Genomic DNA, 16,171 nt, shown 5'->3' on the forward strand with positions numbered 1-16,171 from the left:
AAAGAGACGGGCGCTAAAATAAGCGTTTCAGAAAGAGTCACCCTACAGGTAAATAGACATTTTTCAGACAGACAGTATGAAAAATGTTTTTTTTAATTAACAATGAAGCATATCAACATGTTCTAGTAGAAACTCCAAAATACAAGTATGACCCTGAAAATGAGCATAACATAGAACATTTAAGTAAAATTAACATACCGCCATTTTTGTAAGAGATTAAAAAAATAAAGAAGCTTTTTCTAACCAATACTGCCAGCTCATTTATTTGCCATTAGTCTGCCGACAGAAGACGAGCAACAATTCTCCATAAAAATGTGCTTTATTTTGACATGGCTGGAAGGAAATTAAAGGCAAAATAAAAGATTTTACAGTGAACTTATTCTAACAGAACACAGTAACATTCTCTCTCATGACTTTGGGAGTCAGGTACAGACAGTAAAAACAATCACATCATTTTGAAGTGATGATCTTTGGCATCTTTATCATTTGAATTAAAAAAAAAAATAGCCATGACAAAATTGTTTTAATTAAGCATTTTATTATGGAAAGAAAGAAAACTGATGTTCAGGATGACAACATTAAAAGTAAGACAAGAATGGACAGGTTTTTGTTTTGCTTTCAAAAGAAGAAAGAAGTGAATAACTTCACCAAAAAAAACAAAAGTGACTTGAACTCAAGTGTTGTAGAACTTTGGTGCTGAATCAATACAAAATGATGAATGTGTGATTATTAGTGAGGTGATTACACAGAAAAACTAGAAGGAAGCACAAACAAGATGCCCCAGCGCGCGCACACATGCACATCCCCTGATAAAAGACAAGACCTGACTGAGAATTCTTACCAAAAGGCAAGGGAGGAAAAAAACAAACAAAAAACAGCTGGATACAATGGGATAATATGCAACTTTTCAAACCAAATACTGACAAAAGGTAAGTAGAAAAATATCACAATGATACAAACATTTTCAGAGAAAGGTAATCATTGAGAGGTTGAGAAGAGTCGACCAAACGCTTTTCATAAAAAGGACATTGCACTGAAACCATCATCATGAGCTGAGCACTCACCGCCAACACAAATGCTTATGCAAAAGAAAGAAAATATTTTAATACGCCTGTAGGAGCAGCAGCCTTTCAACTTGAAAAAAATGTTGGAAATTATAAAGTAGTGTAGGTCGTTTTAATGCAACATCATGGCCCATAAACCAAGCAATAAAGCAAATGATGTTTGTTGGAGCATACAATCCCTTGATGGCATCACAGAGCGGTTGTCATGCTTCCTTTCATTGTTTCATAATGTTAATTCCTGGCCATATATCACATTCCATATTAAATTACTCATGACACAATGCTATAACGTGTAGATGTAACCTTGGAATTAATGAAGAAACATTGCTTTGGGCCGCCACAGGCAGTAAGGCATCAATGCCATGATGAGGTTCTTCACAGTCATTTTGCGTTGACCCAGTAGTGTTCCATTTAGAGCTGGCCCCTAACATTTGGAGGCTGTCTGATGAGCCACGACTGAGCACCCATCTGTAGGTTTGGAAGGCTTCCTTTTTCCTTTCAACAAAAGCTGATAACTATGGCAATGCAGTGAGTGCACCATACAAGATCATTTGGCTGTTGTTGAAATAGACCAAGCAACATTAAAGTTGTTTCAGTATTTTCCTTTAGAAATGTTTTTAGTAAAAACATTTTATTCTTGACTGAAGGACTAAATTATGTGTGTTTATCCAGTTTTTGGATCAAATAGGGTGAAAAAATGTATTATATCGTGAAAACTGAAAGTCATTGTGATAACCAGGCCAGCCTTTAGTGTCAACCAAATGTCTACCGGCTAGCCCGTCAAGTGCTCTAGACACCCACACCAAACACTTGGAATGGAAACTCCCCCAAAAAGGTTATTGCCATGGTAGCTAATGTTGCAGCATTTGGGTTGCGTGGCTCCTCTCAAACGTAGGCACTGAGGTGAAGAGCAGTTAAAAAAGAGTCGGGGAAGGTAAACACCACACAGTCTCCACTGGTTTTACACCACGTACTGTACATCCTCGTATGGAAATCAGGAGAGAATGGTGTGATTTTAACACTGTCCGGACTCGATCCGACACTATCCTATATTCCATAAAGACACTAACCTTGTGAACAAATAAAAACATGGCACTCGACCCATTTACTGTAAGATACCAGACCATTTGAAACAAAAGGGATACCTTTGCCACCGTGTACAATTATAAAGAGAAAGATCAACCCTTAAGGGTGAATCTGCACCGCTTGTGTGTGCCCAAAAAAAGAGAAAAGAAAAAATGTGGGCTGAAAGCTAGCCATAAGATAAAAGCACGACATGAAAAACAAGGATGTCATAACATCAAAAACATACAAATGTATAAGACAACTATTTGTCAAAAGAATAAAACCTATAATGCTATACTTACTACTAATGGTTTAACAGTTCTAGCTGAACCCCAGTTGAAGATATGAAGCCTGTAAAACGTAAATTTTCTCATTTGGCAAATAATAAAATGAGATAAAGGGTGAGAAGGGGGGGAAATACGAGAGACAGAAAATAAATGGCACAATTCGTCTAAGCTTTGAGATTAACCTATCAAACCCAAAGAACTACTGTACTTGCAGGTGGGGCGAAAGGTTCACAATTGCAACCGTGCACCTTTGCCTTAAACAAACTATTTCTACATATAACAAAAACAGAAAGAAATAAAGTCACATCTATATAATGGCACAAGCATACCAGGAGAAAAAAATAGAGAATACTATGGAGACATTTGTCCAGCGTTTGATAATCAAAAAAAAAAAAGAACTTCATATCAAGATACTTCTGTGTCCACTTTAAAGCATATTGTGTATGAAACGACTGAAGTACTCTGGAAATATGCCATGTAAAAAATATCTCCCGATATAAACAACATACACACAAGGCACTTCATTCAGTAAGAAATGAGAATCACAGTCTTTTCTACTACCAGAAACTGCCTGCATAGCAACAATACGAGGACAAAATCTTTTCAGACTTTTTTGTGGTACCACAAAAGAAATTTCAGACAAAACGTTGTTGATGTTTTTTTGGTTTTAAAATAAGCACTTCACCAAATAGTAAAATTGTAAAGACCAGAGTTCATTCCTCTTAGCATTTTGTCCCCAATATTAGCAACTTAGGACACTCTGTACACTTTCTGGTGTGGTTTTTGTGAAACACAGTGCTCTTGGGCTATTTAGGGTTTGTTTTTTTCTGATGGCACTCAGAAGGCAGCCAGTCACCAGGAGATGAGAGCAGAGACGGGGTTACATGAAGGTGTCCACAGTGAGACTCCAAAGCGTCCCCTTGGGGCAGAGACAAGAGGCGCGCGTGTCGGAGGATCTGCCTGAGTCTGAGAGATGTGGCTGTAGAAATGGTCGACAGAGAGAAGGATGGAGAGCAGAGGCGCTGTGGTGTGTCCTGTTACCTGCCTCTTAGATTCTGCAGGACTCCATAAACCTCTTCTTCTTTGCTGAGTCCCTCAAAGAAAGGCAGCAGATCCAGGAGCTCTGTGTCATTCATATCATCAAACCAGGATTGGACAGGGACCTTGGGAGACAGAAAAAACAAACAAAAAAAACACCTGCAGTTAGATTTTAGTTTAATACCAACTGAGACTTTATTGACAAGATAACCACAATACTCCAACATAGCAACTGAGCCCCAAATAACTTCATTGTTTTTAAAGCGACAGGATCTCAAAGTAACTTGCCAATCTGCAACCTCACTGCTAAATCCTAAACACTGCTCTTTTAAGAGAAGGGACTACATGAAGGTAGCAAACAATGGGAGCCTTTGACTCCTTGGCAAGGCAAATTGTATAACAGAAGTAGCTTCTGACTATGAAAATAAATTACTGATTTAGGAACTCACAGCATTTTCTGGGTGGAAAATGTAAGAGGCAGGTGAATTGTCAACAATGATGACGTTGCTGAGCTCTCGTCCCAACCGGCTCAGGTCTTTGACATAGTTCCCTCTGTGAAAAACGCAGGATTCTCTAAAAAGTCGCTCTCGAAACACGCCCCATTGGTCCAGCAGGTCTGCCACAGGGTCTGCATACTGCCCAAGCCAAACAAACAAAGCATAACATGTTACATTGCTGTCAAAAATACATTAAAAAAGACATGCACATGCTCATTTAACTGCAACACAACTAAGGAAAATTCACATAATAAATTGCATGTTGTGAAAACACATCATGACACACATCTTTGTGGTCATGTACTTGAACTAGAGTGCTAAGAGAATAACTAGTTATATTCCAAAAGGAAGCAAAGCCAGTCATCCTTCACAGTTGTGTTTACCTGACAGGAAAGACGCCTCAGGAAATACTACTCTATGACACAACAAGCACTACTTACACCTAGCTTTTAACTCAGCACGACAAACATCTGATCCTACAGAAACATCAGGCCCTTGATAACATGGTTATTTCTCTGACTCATTCATTACACTTACCAATGCATTATTGGCTAAGATGCAAAAGACACAGATGGAGAGTGAAGCAGAGGATGTATGAAAATTACGACAGCAAGAGCAGATGGATATTACCGGAACAAGGAAATAGAAAATGTTGTTCTATGGCTTTGGTTTTGTTTTTAATCAAAAGACATTATGAGCACAGAAAACATGTTCAGGTCTAAACACACCTTGGCGAGACTTGCTGTAAAGAGCACACATTCAAATAGCTCTCCCATCTTTTGAAGAAACTCATCCACGTGCGGCCGTTTCAGCACATACACCTGCGAGACACACCACATTTTATGCCAGTTTGGAGAAAAACAACATGCATGGTGTAACACGAGTGTCAGACAAACACACCGCTGAAATTATTAAATATGAGAGGAGCGCAATTAGCTATGACCTTCATAGTGGGATTTATAGCAGTATTAAGACAGTATGATGTTACATGTTTTGACGATTGCTACAGAAAAATTCCTGCTACACATTTCTTGCATTATCAAACATCTTCAGCTTGGTGTCTCCCTCTCTAAAGGACATCATTTTCATGAGTTTAGACGCCCTCTTCGCTTTGCCCAGCGGCTGCCACCCAGTGCAAGTAATCATGAATAGGCCAACCAGGAAACACACAGCCTATCCTGGATTACTTGAACTGGATCACAGCCATTCTCTTCAGGATCTTCACATAGGAACAAATTGGAACTCGACCCCTTAATATTTATTTTGATTGTGTGTAAGTGTGTGTGTGTGTGTGTGTGTGTGTGTGTGTGTGTGTGTGTGTGTGTGTGTGTGTGTGTGTGTGTGTGTGTGTGTGTGTGTGTGTGTGTACAATACCTGATGAACGGTACCATCGATCTCCACAGGAACAATAAAATCTGCATTGCTGATGGGCTGTGAGAAGAAACAAAACAGCACATCAGTGTCATTCAAATGGGTGGTGTAGTATCACAACTGATCAGCAGAGGTCCTGCTGGGAACACTACAACTTTGCTATTCACAGTTTGTCAAATCTCTGGAAGGAAGAAGAAAATAATCCAACTCCTTTTTTGCAAAAACAAATAAATATATATAAATAAAAAGGAAGACATAAACAGAAAGAGGAGCAAAGTGAGGTCTAAACACATCACTGCACATAAGACAACTTTCTTTTTGTGACAATGCTTGTCCATGCTTAAGAAGAGATTGTATTCACTGCAGCTGGTTTCCAACATCAGCAGGCCTTCACACTTTCCAATTACCACCTTTCTTTTTTTAAGTGCAATCTGGACTGTACCATTTCCCTTGTTCTGACTACAGCCCATCCTCCACCACCTACTCCTCTCATGGTTTTGTTTACACTGTTTTATAGGATTCAACACAGATTTGACTTCCTGCAGGTTATTGGCTGACTTTTGAACATAAAAGACATAGATAATGTCAGATAGAACATATGTACTACTGTCATTGGGAAGCATATATACAGTATGCTTTACAATGATGTTGATAAATGCTCAAATAAAATGCACTTTTGTTTTCAGAGTATTGAAAGTAAGTATTTTTTTTTTTCAATTGACAAATTTAATAAAAGTAATAGTTCACCCTCAAAATTATTTTTGTATTATAGCCCGGATAATATACCGGTGGGCCGATATTAGGCATTTCCCAATCTATCTATCTATATTCCTTCATCAGAATCATTTATAATAACAAATAAATGATTCTGATAAATGAATATTTAAAAAATAAAAACAGACTTTCAACCGTGCAATGAGCCTTGGCGATGCATAGTTTGTCCACCAGAGGGCACTCTACAACGTCCCTGTTGGCAACATTGATTTTTTGTTGTTGTGTTTTTGTTCAAAGGACTTTAAGTTTCATATCTTAAGTTTGTATTTTTATATATTTTAATTATCAGACCTTTAATATGTTGTGATGTTCCTCTGTTCTGTTGTGACAATAAAACAAATTATTGTCATATTATTTTAGTGAGAACTTATAAAGAACTACAAATAACAAATAGTAGGGAAATTTTTTTAATGTTTTGTAACGCGGTTTCTGGATTATTTTTTTTTTTTAAATATTTATCGGCTGGTATATATCGGATTTTTAAATAACCAAATATTTGTATCGGTATCGGGCTTAAAAATCCTTTATCGGTCGGGCTCTAATTTGTATGTCAATTACTCAACAAGCATTGCCTTGAATTCATGAAGAAAACTGTCATTTTTGCACAGTGAATGGAAGAAAAAAAATAATGGAGAAGTCTTGTTGCATTGAAGTCATAGCGGTCCACATTTACACAGCAAAACAATATTAAAACATCCGTTTACAAACTCTCGCACAAGTAAGCAGTATCATTTATCTAGGCCTATGGTCAGTACTACCCAAATACATGTCTTGCATGACTGTTTACAACACTAGCTTGAGCATGCGCACTAATTATCTGGTGAGTCTGAGTAGTGGGATTGCAAATTGCAGACTGTTTATGCGGAAGTGTTGTAAACAGTCACGTTTAGCAACAACGCATGTGTTTGGGAAGTACTGAGCATACGACTTGGATTATACTCTATGAGTTGTGCGAGTTTGTAAACAGATGTGTTGATATTGTTTTGCTGTTCAAGGCTGTCCCTTGTTTAATGCAGCAAGACTTTTCTCTGTTCACCATGGAGGCATGCAACAATAATGTTTTCTTTATGAATTCAAGGCAACACTCTGTGACTAACTGATATACAAATGGTCACTTTGAGGATGAAGTATTCCTTTAAGCAAAGATTTAGAGGGTAACTGAAGCCAACTGGTGACTATCTTTGTAACACAGAAGGCCTTGGCCAGCCCACTCACACAATGACAGCTGACAACTGCTTAACTGTGCAAATCAATAACAAACCTCTTTTTGAGCTTTAGCCTCTTCTTACCTTGAATGAGCTGTGAACAAGCGTTTCATCCAAGTCAATCACCACACATTTTTTGCCATAGTCAGATATTATCATCTCTGGTAGAAGGTATTTGGCTGGTGGCTGTTGGGGAAGACAAGGCATATCATTTCAGATGTATGGAGTGACAGTATCTGAGAAAGAAAAAGAGCAAGAGTGATAGAATACATATACTTTGCATTTAATAAATGAGTTAAGGCTGAGCAGTGAGCCAACACCAATGTTAGGAAGAACATCTCAATGGGTGACAATGCAGCTGAGATAAAGCCATGTCTGAAATGATGCGTTTACTGGACCCTTCAATACCTGATATCCCCCTGCTAAAGCCACCTAACCAGAGGAAGCAATGCTGTCTTAAATTCCTTTGGGGTTTTTAATCTATTTTTAGATGTGGAGATTACATATAACAAAGGTCATGCAAAGGTTAGCTGCTTTTAGTTTCATTGAAATCACTAAACCTTGTGTTTACAAATGCCAATACTTCTTTTATGGAAGCACCTGAGGCGATAAATATCAACAGTTTTGCACTTATTAGACAGTTAGTTTCACAGTATTTCTGAAAGCATACAAACCACCAAGTGTCACTCATGCAGATCAGGCACAGAGGCACATTTTAAAACCCATAGGTTCTTATGCCATATACACCTTCCGCACAGCCAGTGGTACGATCGGCTGAAAATGAACCGCAGTACACTAGCATTGCAAAAGCTCTCTGAGGAACACTGGAGCCCACACAGACAGGATGTGCCAGCACCAGCCCACTCAGCCTGCATGCAAGGGAAAAGAAAAAAAGGCAATACATACACTAGGGATAGGGACGACCTCGACCTGGTCACACTACAACACAGGAGAGGCAGACACACACACATACAAAAACAGGGTGAGGGGTAGGAAGGAGGACAAAAAAAAGAAACAAAGAAAAGGTCCACAAAGATAAAGAAAGTATACAAAAATAGATAGCATGTGTTTAGTGGAGCAGCAGCTCACCTTGGGTGGCGATCCATTCTCCTCAACAGGTGGAGGCAGGGAGCTGGTGTTGGTGTTGGTGGCTGGAGGGTCCACATTGTAGTTGCGGAAGCAGCAGAAGAATGTGCTGAAGATGCTCCGGCTCCTCTGTTTCTTTAGGCTGCTGTTCGACTGCGATGCTGTCAAAATAACAGGAGGGGGTGAGAGAGCGGAGGGTGAATAAGTGGCTATGCAAATCCATCGTTCAATCACAACAATGGAGCAGGCTGAGGCTGGGAAGCATCACGTTTGGCTATTTGCATGCTGAGCTGTGGATGCTGCTGGAATAACTGGGAACAAACTGTTATACAGTATGTTCATTAAATCCTAAGTGACCACAGTGGTGTGAGCTTTAATGAATCACAACAATAAGTGAAACCTTGACAGTGTGATTAAATGACATTAGTGCTGGTTGTGTTGACTGGGCCTGGTCGAACCACTGATCAGAAAATAACTTGGCTCGCCGGGTGACTGTCCGTTGCATGCAGCACCAGTTCAGAGCGGGCTCTGCTCTGATTGCAAATTGCCTCTCATTCCAGGACTACAGACCAGGGCCTAAATCAGACACCAAGCTTTTATTAATAGTGACAAGTTGGAAGCTACATGCTCCTCCCTGTTGCTTTTTGCCTTGCCGTGGATCCCTTCACCTGATTGGCCTAGGAGTCGCCATTTCGAAAGCTTGCTTACATTTCCCTCCCATGTTTCAGCTGGCAGGTGAGTGACTGAAGCAGCCTGGACATGCACAAGAAACTAGGGGAGGGAGGAGGTGGGAGGCCCACATACCCCGCAGAGTCTATACAAGGCTGCATTCCTCTCCACCTATTAGCCCCTCCTCACTCGCTCACCCCTCGGCTCACACAACAAGAATGCTTTTGCAACCAAAGACCAGCGAAGAGCAAATAGCATTATGTCATGTCTTTTGGCATCTTGATATTGTGCCACTCTGTGCTCCTGACTTTAAACAAATATCAAACAGACATTTGTCATTGGAAACACTCTGCCAGCAGAAAATACATCAAATGACTAGTACACAATATAGAAGTAAAGACAACAAACTTTAGACATCCCTTACAAATACCAGAACTATTTTTCCACCAACGCAGCTTAGCCAAGTGTTTCTCCAACAAAACATTTCCTACATACCATAGTATCTTCTTGAGGCAAAAAACAGCTAGAGCCTTATATCATGCAAGCAAGGGCTTAATGTGACTATTGTTTTAAGAAGGTTACAAAAATTCTATATTCCACAGCTGTAAATACACATCGGTGCAGGAAAGGTATCAGACACCGACAGAGTAACAGCATGTTAAGGATACATGAAACTTTGCATTCCCTAATTTCTGTCAAGTCCCTCTATTGCTGGCTTCCAGTGACATTAATTAATGCATTTTAAGCCAGGGAATGCCGTACTGGATATTTAGACTATATCTTATTGGGGACAAGTTCCTTCACCCATCACCACAAGACAATTTAAGTACAATATGCATCCATCAACAAGGGAACATTAAAACATTCAGTGACTATTTAACGTAATTTAAAACCTCTAAACAGATGGAATTGCTCAGTCAAGCAGTGATAATTGATTAGTACGACTGAAACTATGTCTGGCTATTACTAATAATATTACTGGTAAACCAAAAGGTTACAATCAAAAAATGAAAAGAAGTCAAATAAGAGCCAAATAACAGCTTTTGGTGAAGAGGGAAATTGACCGTGTCCATGGAAAGACAGGCCATCCCCATCACTTCAATGTAATGCTGTAAGTAAAAGAAATCCCTATCCCATCTTCTTAGTGTCCAAAACAAAAAGAAGCATACTGTATGTGCTAACAGAGAAAGGGGATCAAAACAGAATGCTTAAGAAATTCCTGCTACTGCCCAATGTTTCCAGAGTATAAAAGGCCACCATTTATCCCACTGGAAAAAAAAAAAACTTTTACACAACACTGCAACAGCCACCAAATACCAAAACAACTAACTGATTTGTTTAGACAAATGTAATTAACCATATTGTTCTCTATGAGGCCCTAGGTTTTGCTGATCATATTGGCCATGGTACAATTACATTTCTTATTTTATTAAACTTGACTTTTCCTCATCCTTTCATCTGTAAAACTAGGACAGGCAGTTGTCATCTTCCTGTGACTCACCACTACGAGCTGCAGCTGTATTGATTCCTGCACAAAGACCCTCAGAAAACACCCAAGGACTACTGAGTCATGCACAGAACAGAACTGGGACACACACACACCTGTGCAGAGTGGAGCGTAGTAATCCACTAATGAGAGGGTAAACTTGGTTTAGTTAATAAAGTTACAAGTTGAAGTTCAGTTTGTTTTTTTGTTTTTAATTAAAGCCACCTCTCTATCTAGCCCAGGTTGTGTGGGTTTGTGATTGTTAACACACTGCATAGCTTTGGCTAAACTCCGTGCAGTGATAGCTTAAAGCTTTGTATTTTCTCTACTGTTGGCGGTGCATTAAGCATTTGTCTAAGTATTACTACAATTCTCTCAGTGGACTGACTTCCCAGATGCATATTAACCAATAGTAAATAAGTGCTAATTTAACTGGTGTAGAGCCATTACTCATTTAATCTACAGAATAAAAATGGAGTGAAGCCTCTTCCTGATGTTAAACATGCATATATAAAAACTAAGGTGTGTGAAGAAGGGAGACAATAGCATATGACCAAAGGAATAGGACACTAAGAGTGCTTTATTGATAATTTGGGAACAGTTTACTTTTAAAATGCCACGTCAAGCTGAATACAATAATCTACAGACTATGCAAGGCAACAGTTGTCGACAGAGGGAGCGATACAAGCAAACACTTATCACCTCAAAACAACATGTTCACAAGTTTGAGGAATGTTTGTGGACGCACTGTCTGGCTACAACTCAAGCAGCTATCAGAGTCTGCCTCACCTCTACAGAGTGATAAGCACTTAACTTCTACCAGGAATGGATTTCTGCCTCAACAAACGTGAATATGTAATGAATTTAAAGGCACAATAAACAATCAAACAGTAAACACAAGGCTTGTCCCACCACCAGAAAAAGAAAAGATCGAACCATGTTCCTAAACAACCTCATTCATTAATTAATTAAAAGTTATTCATTTCAAAATTGGAGATGAATGGAAAACACCAATATGCAAAGATAACATTTATTTTTTTAGTAGGCTATAGATGGAAAGTAACTGAAGAACACTGGTATCCATTCTTTTTCTATACTAGCTTATCCTGCTCAGGTGCCTACCCCAGAAACAAGTTATATATCGGAAGGCAGTCACACAGGTTTACACATATGGCCACTGAAAGTTAGCAATTTGACCCCTTTTCTTAACCAGCATATAATTGAACTGTGGAATCAAACTCATGATTATTGATAGGACAGAGTTTGTAATAATTAAAATGTTTCCACAAGCCATTTAATAATACATGTATCTGTATATTGTACATGTAAGCTATATTGTCCTAGCAATGTTTTATCTTATGTCTTTAGTAATACTAGTAAAAAAGTTAAATACCAGGGTCCAAAGCCAAATCATTAGTTTAAAATTTTTTTTTTGATTTCCGAGGGGAGTGAAAACATACAGCATTGTGTAGCATTCTTCCGATTTCCCTGTGCTGGAAAAACTTCACAGTACATTGTTTTTTTGGAGTTGAATTTGCACCAAATCTTTGCTCATTTCAACTGAGAAATCATGTTGAACTTAATTGGCAGCATGTCAAACTCTTGAATAAATTTTATATTTATGAGGTTTAAACATTACTAATAGGGGAACCTCAGTTCAATATGGCAGAAATTTGACAAAACCTGTCTGGTTGAAATCACAGAGACAGTCAATGAACAGCTGAACTACTCAGTGAATACCATCACATAAATCAATCCTCAGAAACGTCTCGGATTCCAAGATTATAAGGAGTATTTATAATAAAAGTTGAAAGGATCATGTAAAAGACATCCGTTTATCTTATGCAGGTATATAATGCATTAAGGCACTCGTGCAAAAATCTGTGTGTAGTGACAACTTTAAATAGATGAAACACCCCTTCATAAACACTCTTAAATATCCCGCCAAGCCCTTAACTTCTTTTGAAAATGGTGTCGTTTTTATCGAAACTAAAGCCTTGTATGACTGCTAGAATGAAAAAAAGATCATTGACATCTTTGCATGTAGTTATACTTGGCCTCGAGGTCAGCGGTGCCCTGGCCAACAGGGCAGCAAGTCTATATTTAGGCTGCTGCTTGGCAGCCAAACCAGTGTGAAAGGCAGACACATGTTGTAAGACAGCCAGTAGAGGAACACTGAGAGCAAAGGTGGTCAATTTTTGTCCAGACAGTTTGGAGCCTGTTCAAGCAATGGAAGACTACCTGTCAAATTCCTCTAGGACAGCTGCTGGGAAGAGCTATATGTTAAGTGATATCCAATAGATAAGGGGAAACCAAATCACTGGTTGAATATATAATAAACTCAGGAAATAAAGTTAAGAATCCTGCTGTGTACTTTGGTTGTGGCTGAGTGGATACAAACATTCCACTAATGCAAAAAAAACCTCATGCCTCTCATTATCAAACCGGTTTTCAAAATGTCCAGAAGGGGTGGAAAAAAGGACATGGTCATACTATTCCAGCATTTTTCCTAAATTTGTGAAGACTTAGATGCACTTCTTTGGCAGTTCTCTCAAGGAAATGTTAATTTTTTCAATAAAAAAAGCAATTTAACATAATTTGAACCATTATTATTACCATATATGTGTACAAAAAGTTGGAAAAGCTAGAGCAGGTGCTCTCCGCTTTTGATTTTTCCGTTCATTCGGGTTAGGTGGGGTGGCACAAAACAACTTAGGTGCTGCGCCTAAACCTTATAATGGTAGGAAAACCCTGTACTACTATAATGGTGGTAACATTTGACTTAGCCCCAAGGGGAATATTCTGTGTGACTCATTTCTTTAGAGAAATGGAATAGGTAAGAAACAAACTGCATTATCGCTGCTCTACTTCATCCTCAACTGTGTCCTGTATAAAAGACAACTCAGTCCATTATTAGGGTTGATGGTCATGCAGCAGTTTAACACAATAGTGAATTCCCATTGTGTAAGTGTGTATAGCGCTACTCAAACTCCTCTGTTGGTAAACAATTCAAGAACTAAATGCTAAACAAATGCAAATATTGCACTGACATAACTTCACAAGGAGGTGGCATACAAGCCCAAAATGATGCCTTACATTTGCTTACTTTCTCTGAACAACACCTTTTACAAAGAAACAAAAACAAATTCATTAATGAAGCCATAGGCTGCATTATCTGGCAATTTTACAGGAACACTTACTTAAACCTTTTATCTAATTTAATTTGAACCATTAGCAGTTACATTTTACAATGAACTAACTAGCTAATTGAATTATCATTTCAGCACTACCCGAACCCTGACCTTAAATGACTTCACTGTCATTTATTTTTTCCAGGACAAATTGTGAGTTATAAAATGCAAGCATGCCCTTAAATATACATTTGGATAGCTTTTAAACAAAAAACTGCTGTTAATTTATACGGTAAACAGGGACAAAATAGCTAGCTGTTGGTGTGCATCACTGCTGTGGTGGAATCTGCGTATTGTTTGCTGTCATACATTCATATTGTGTGGGTCAATCCCTGCATTTATCCTTTGCACTCCCATAACTCCCACATACATGCAATGATAATCTCAAATGACACACAACTATGTTCAAGTCACATATAATCCATAGTAGTTACAGAGGGATACCTTTGTGCCTCCAGGGGAGAATGCATTGTGCTTGAAAGACTTAAGTTCTCACATTACTAATGGTGTATGACAAGTTAGGTTTGAGATTTGATACTGATATAACGTCCCATGGGGCTGGGTGACCCGTGAGAGTAGCCCCGGGAATGGGAATGAATGAACAGCCATGGTCTTGAAGAAGGGATTTGACCACCTCCACTGAAGATCATGCTAAAGTGTGAATGGTGAAATACATAAAGAGTAATACATAAAGATCCCCATATGCGTAGATAATTGTTAATTAAAACTGAAAATATTTAACTATCGTATTTAAGAAAGGAATCAATATTGGATACACAACACTGAAAATATATATGATAGTCTTCATCGGAAGTAAGGCAGCTCCACTGTGTACAACATAGACAAAATCAGATAAACTGATAGCATTGCAAATCTGTGCATCCTACGAGGTGACCACAGCCATGATGGCTTTGCCGCATGAAAGTTTCATGTGTTATAGAAAATGCTGTATTAATTCACAAGCCATTTCCAAGCATTACTGACAGCAGACAGTTCTCTTCTGTCTGCACGTTTACTTAATTCCCAAAAAACTTTGTGCTACCCAGCAGACACCACCATGAACTGTTTAGCTTCTTGTGGTCGTGATTCATAGCGTGAATCATCTATCCGATTTTTAGTCAAGTTACGAAGCCAAAACATACACATTTGATCAACTTGTTGCTTACTAAGAATTTAACTAACGCTAGTTGTGTCCAGGTGTTATATGACCAAACAACCAGTGTATTCAACTACGAGAGCAGCAGTTAGCCAGCTAGCATTAGTTATATGTTCCTACCTTTTTCCTGGTTAAAGGATATTATTTCCTCCTCCTTCGGGTTGGAAACTTGGGTTATTATGGACATGTGGTCCATTTAGACGGGTGGTTATTCCGGTTTTGTTTCCCACAATGTTATTCGTACTAGCGCGCTTGCTTCGTGTGCTAGCTACTGTTAGCTAGCTAGCTGTTCAAGATGAGGATGACCAGCCAGCCCACAAAGCCAGCAGGCAACCGTCCGAGGTGAAGTGTAGTGGCAGCAGCAGTGGTAGCCAACCAGCTAGCACGGTGGTGAACGGAAGCCAGTGAATGGCTGTCATTTATGGCTCTCCGCAAAAAATCATTGCTCAAACAAGTATTTTGTGCGCAACAGCGTCAGCGTAAAAAAAATAATTCACAAAACAACCGACGTTGAATTGCTAACTAGCTGAAATTAGCAGGTAGCTTGGTTTAGCGAGTTAGCTGTGAAGCTCCGATCATCCAAAATTTGAGGCCGTGTCTGGTACAACGTTAAAAACACTAGGAAGCCCGTCAGAGGATTGTTCTTGACCAAAAACATATAGCGAACGCAAGTTGTTGAACGTTAAAGTTAGCTAACACTTTTAAGCAAACTTATGTATCTGCTGACCCTTCATTCCCTGTGCAACATGGACGCTTTATGTATTTTGAGTTGCAGCTGAAGGAGCGGGGGTACTCGGAGTGAGTGGGAGGGTTTGTTTTCTGTGATGGATCCTCTCAGGAAGGCAGCTTCGGCGCACTACATCGCTCAACCCTTGCAGCTGGCTTTACGCGACTTTCTCAAGCGTTTTTTCCTCTGCAATTACTGTTGGTCTCTCGCAACAAATTACAGCTGTAGATAATTAGCATAAAATAATACATCGAGAAATAATACACTTTGTGTAGCGGAATATGATGAAACCTAGCTTTTGCTTTAACATGGTCCCGGGCAAACAACAGCCCGCAATCAAAGCAAATTGTTGACGTTTATCCAAAACCCTTGTCGTGTGCTCTTTCCCCCTTGTCTAATTTTAACTAGTCGAGAGCGCCACCTAGTGTCTGCATTAGAAAAATGCTCCGAGGATTCCCTGCATTCATAATGATAAACTCCCTGCAGTCGCAGAAGCCTGTCAAATAAGGAGAAGTCATTTCAAAGTGGGAAACGAAAACTATAGAGTAAAAAATC

The 16,171-nt window shown here is 39.1% G+C and overlaps 1 protein-coding gene across 2 annotated transcripts; it reads right to left on the reverse strand.

Annotated features, from left to right (window-relative positions):
• Positions 1-525: 525 nt before the first annotated feature.
• Positions 526-15,964, reverse strand: LOC116699020 (CTD small phosphatase-like protein). Of its 2 annotated transcripts, XM_032531384.1 has the most exons (8): positions 15,010-15,964; positions 8,391-8,548; positions 8,208-8,240; positions 7,386-7,487; positions 5,326-5,382; positions 4,680-4,772; positions 3,904-4,089; positions 526-3,579 (listed from the first exon to the last, which is right to left on the reverse strand). In XM_032531384.1, the coding sequence occupies exons 1-8, from the start codon at positions 15,083-15,085 to the stop codon at positions 3,454-3,456; spliced, it is 831 nt and encodes a 276-aa protein (XP_032387275.1). In that variant the 5' UTR covers positions 15,086-15,964; the 3' UTR covers positions 526-3,453. The 2 variants fall into 2 exon arrangements, with proteins under 2 accessions (XP_032387275.1, XP_032387276.1); XM_032531385.1 differs by lacking the exon at positions 8,208-8,240 and having other exon boundaries at positions 15,010-15,962.
• Positions 15,965-16,171: the final 207 nt, after the last annotated feature.

This window comes from Etheostoma spectabile, chromosome 12 (genome assembly GCF_008692095.1).
Source record: "Etheostoma spectabile isolate EspeVRDwgs_2016 chromosome 12, UIUC_Espe_1.0, whole genome shotgun sequence".
NCBI lineage: Eukaryota > Metazoa > Chordata > Actinopteri > Perciformes > Percidae > Etheostoma > Etheostoma spectabile.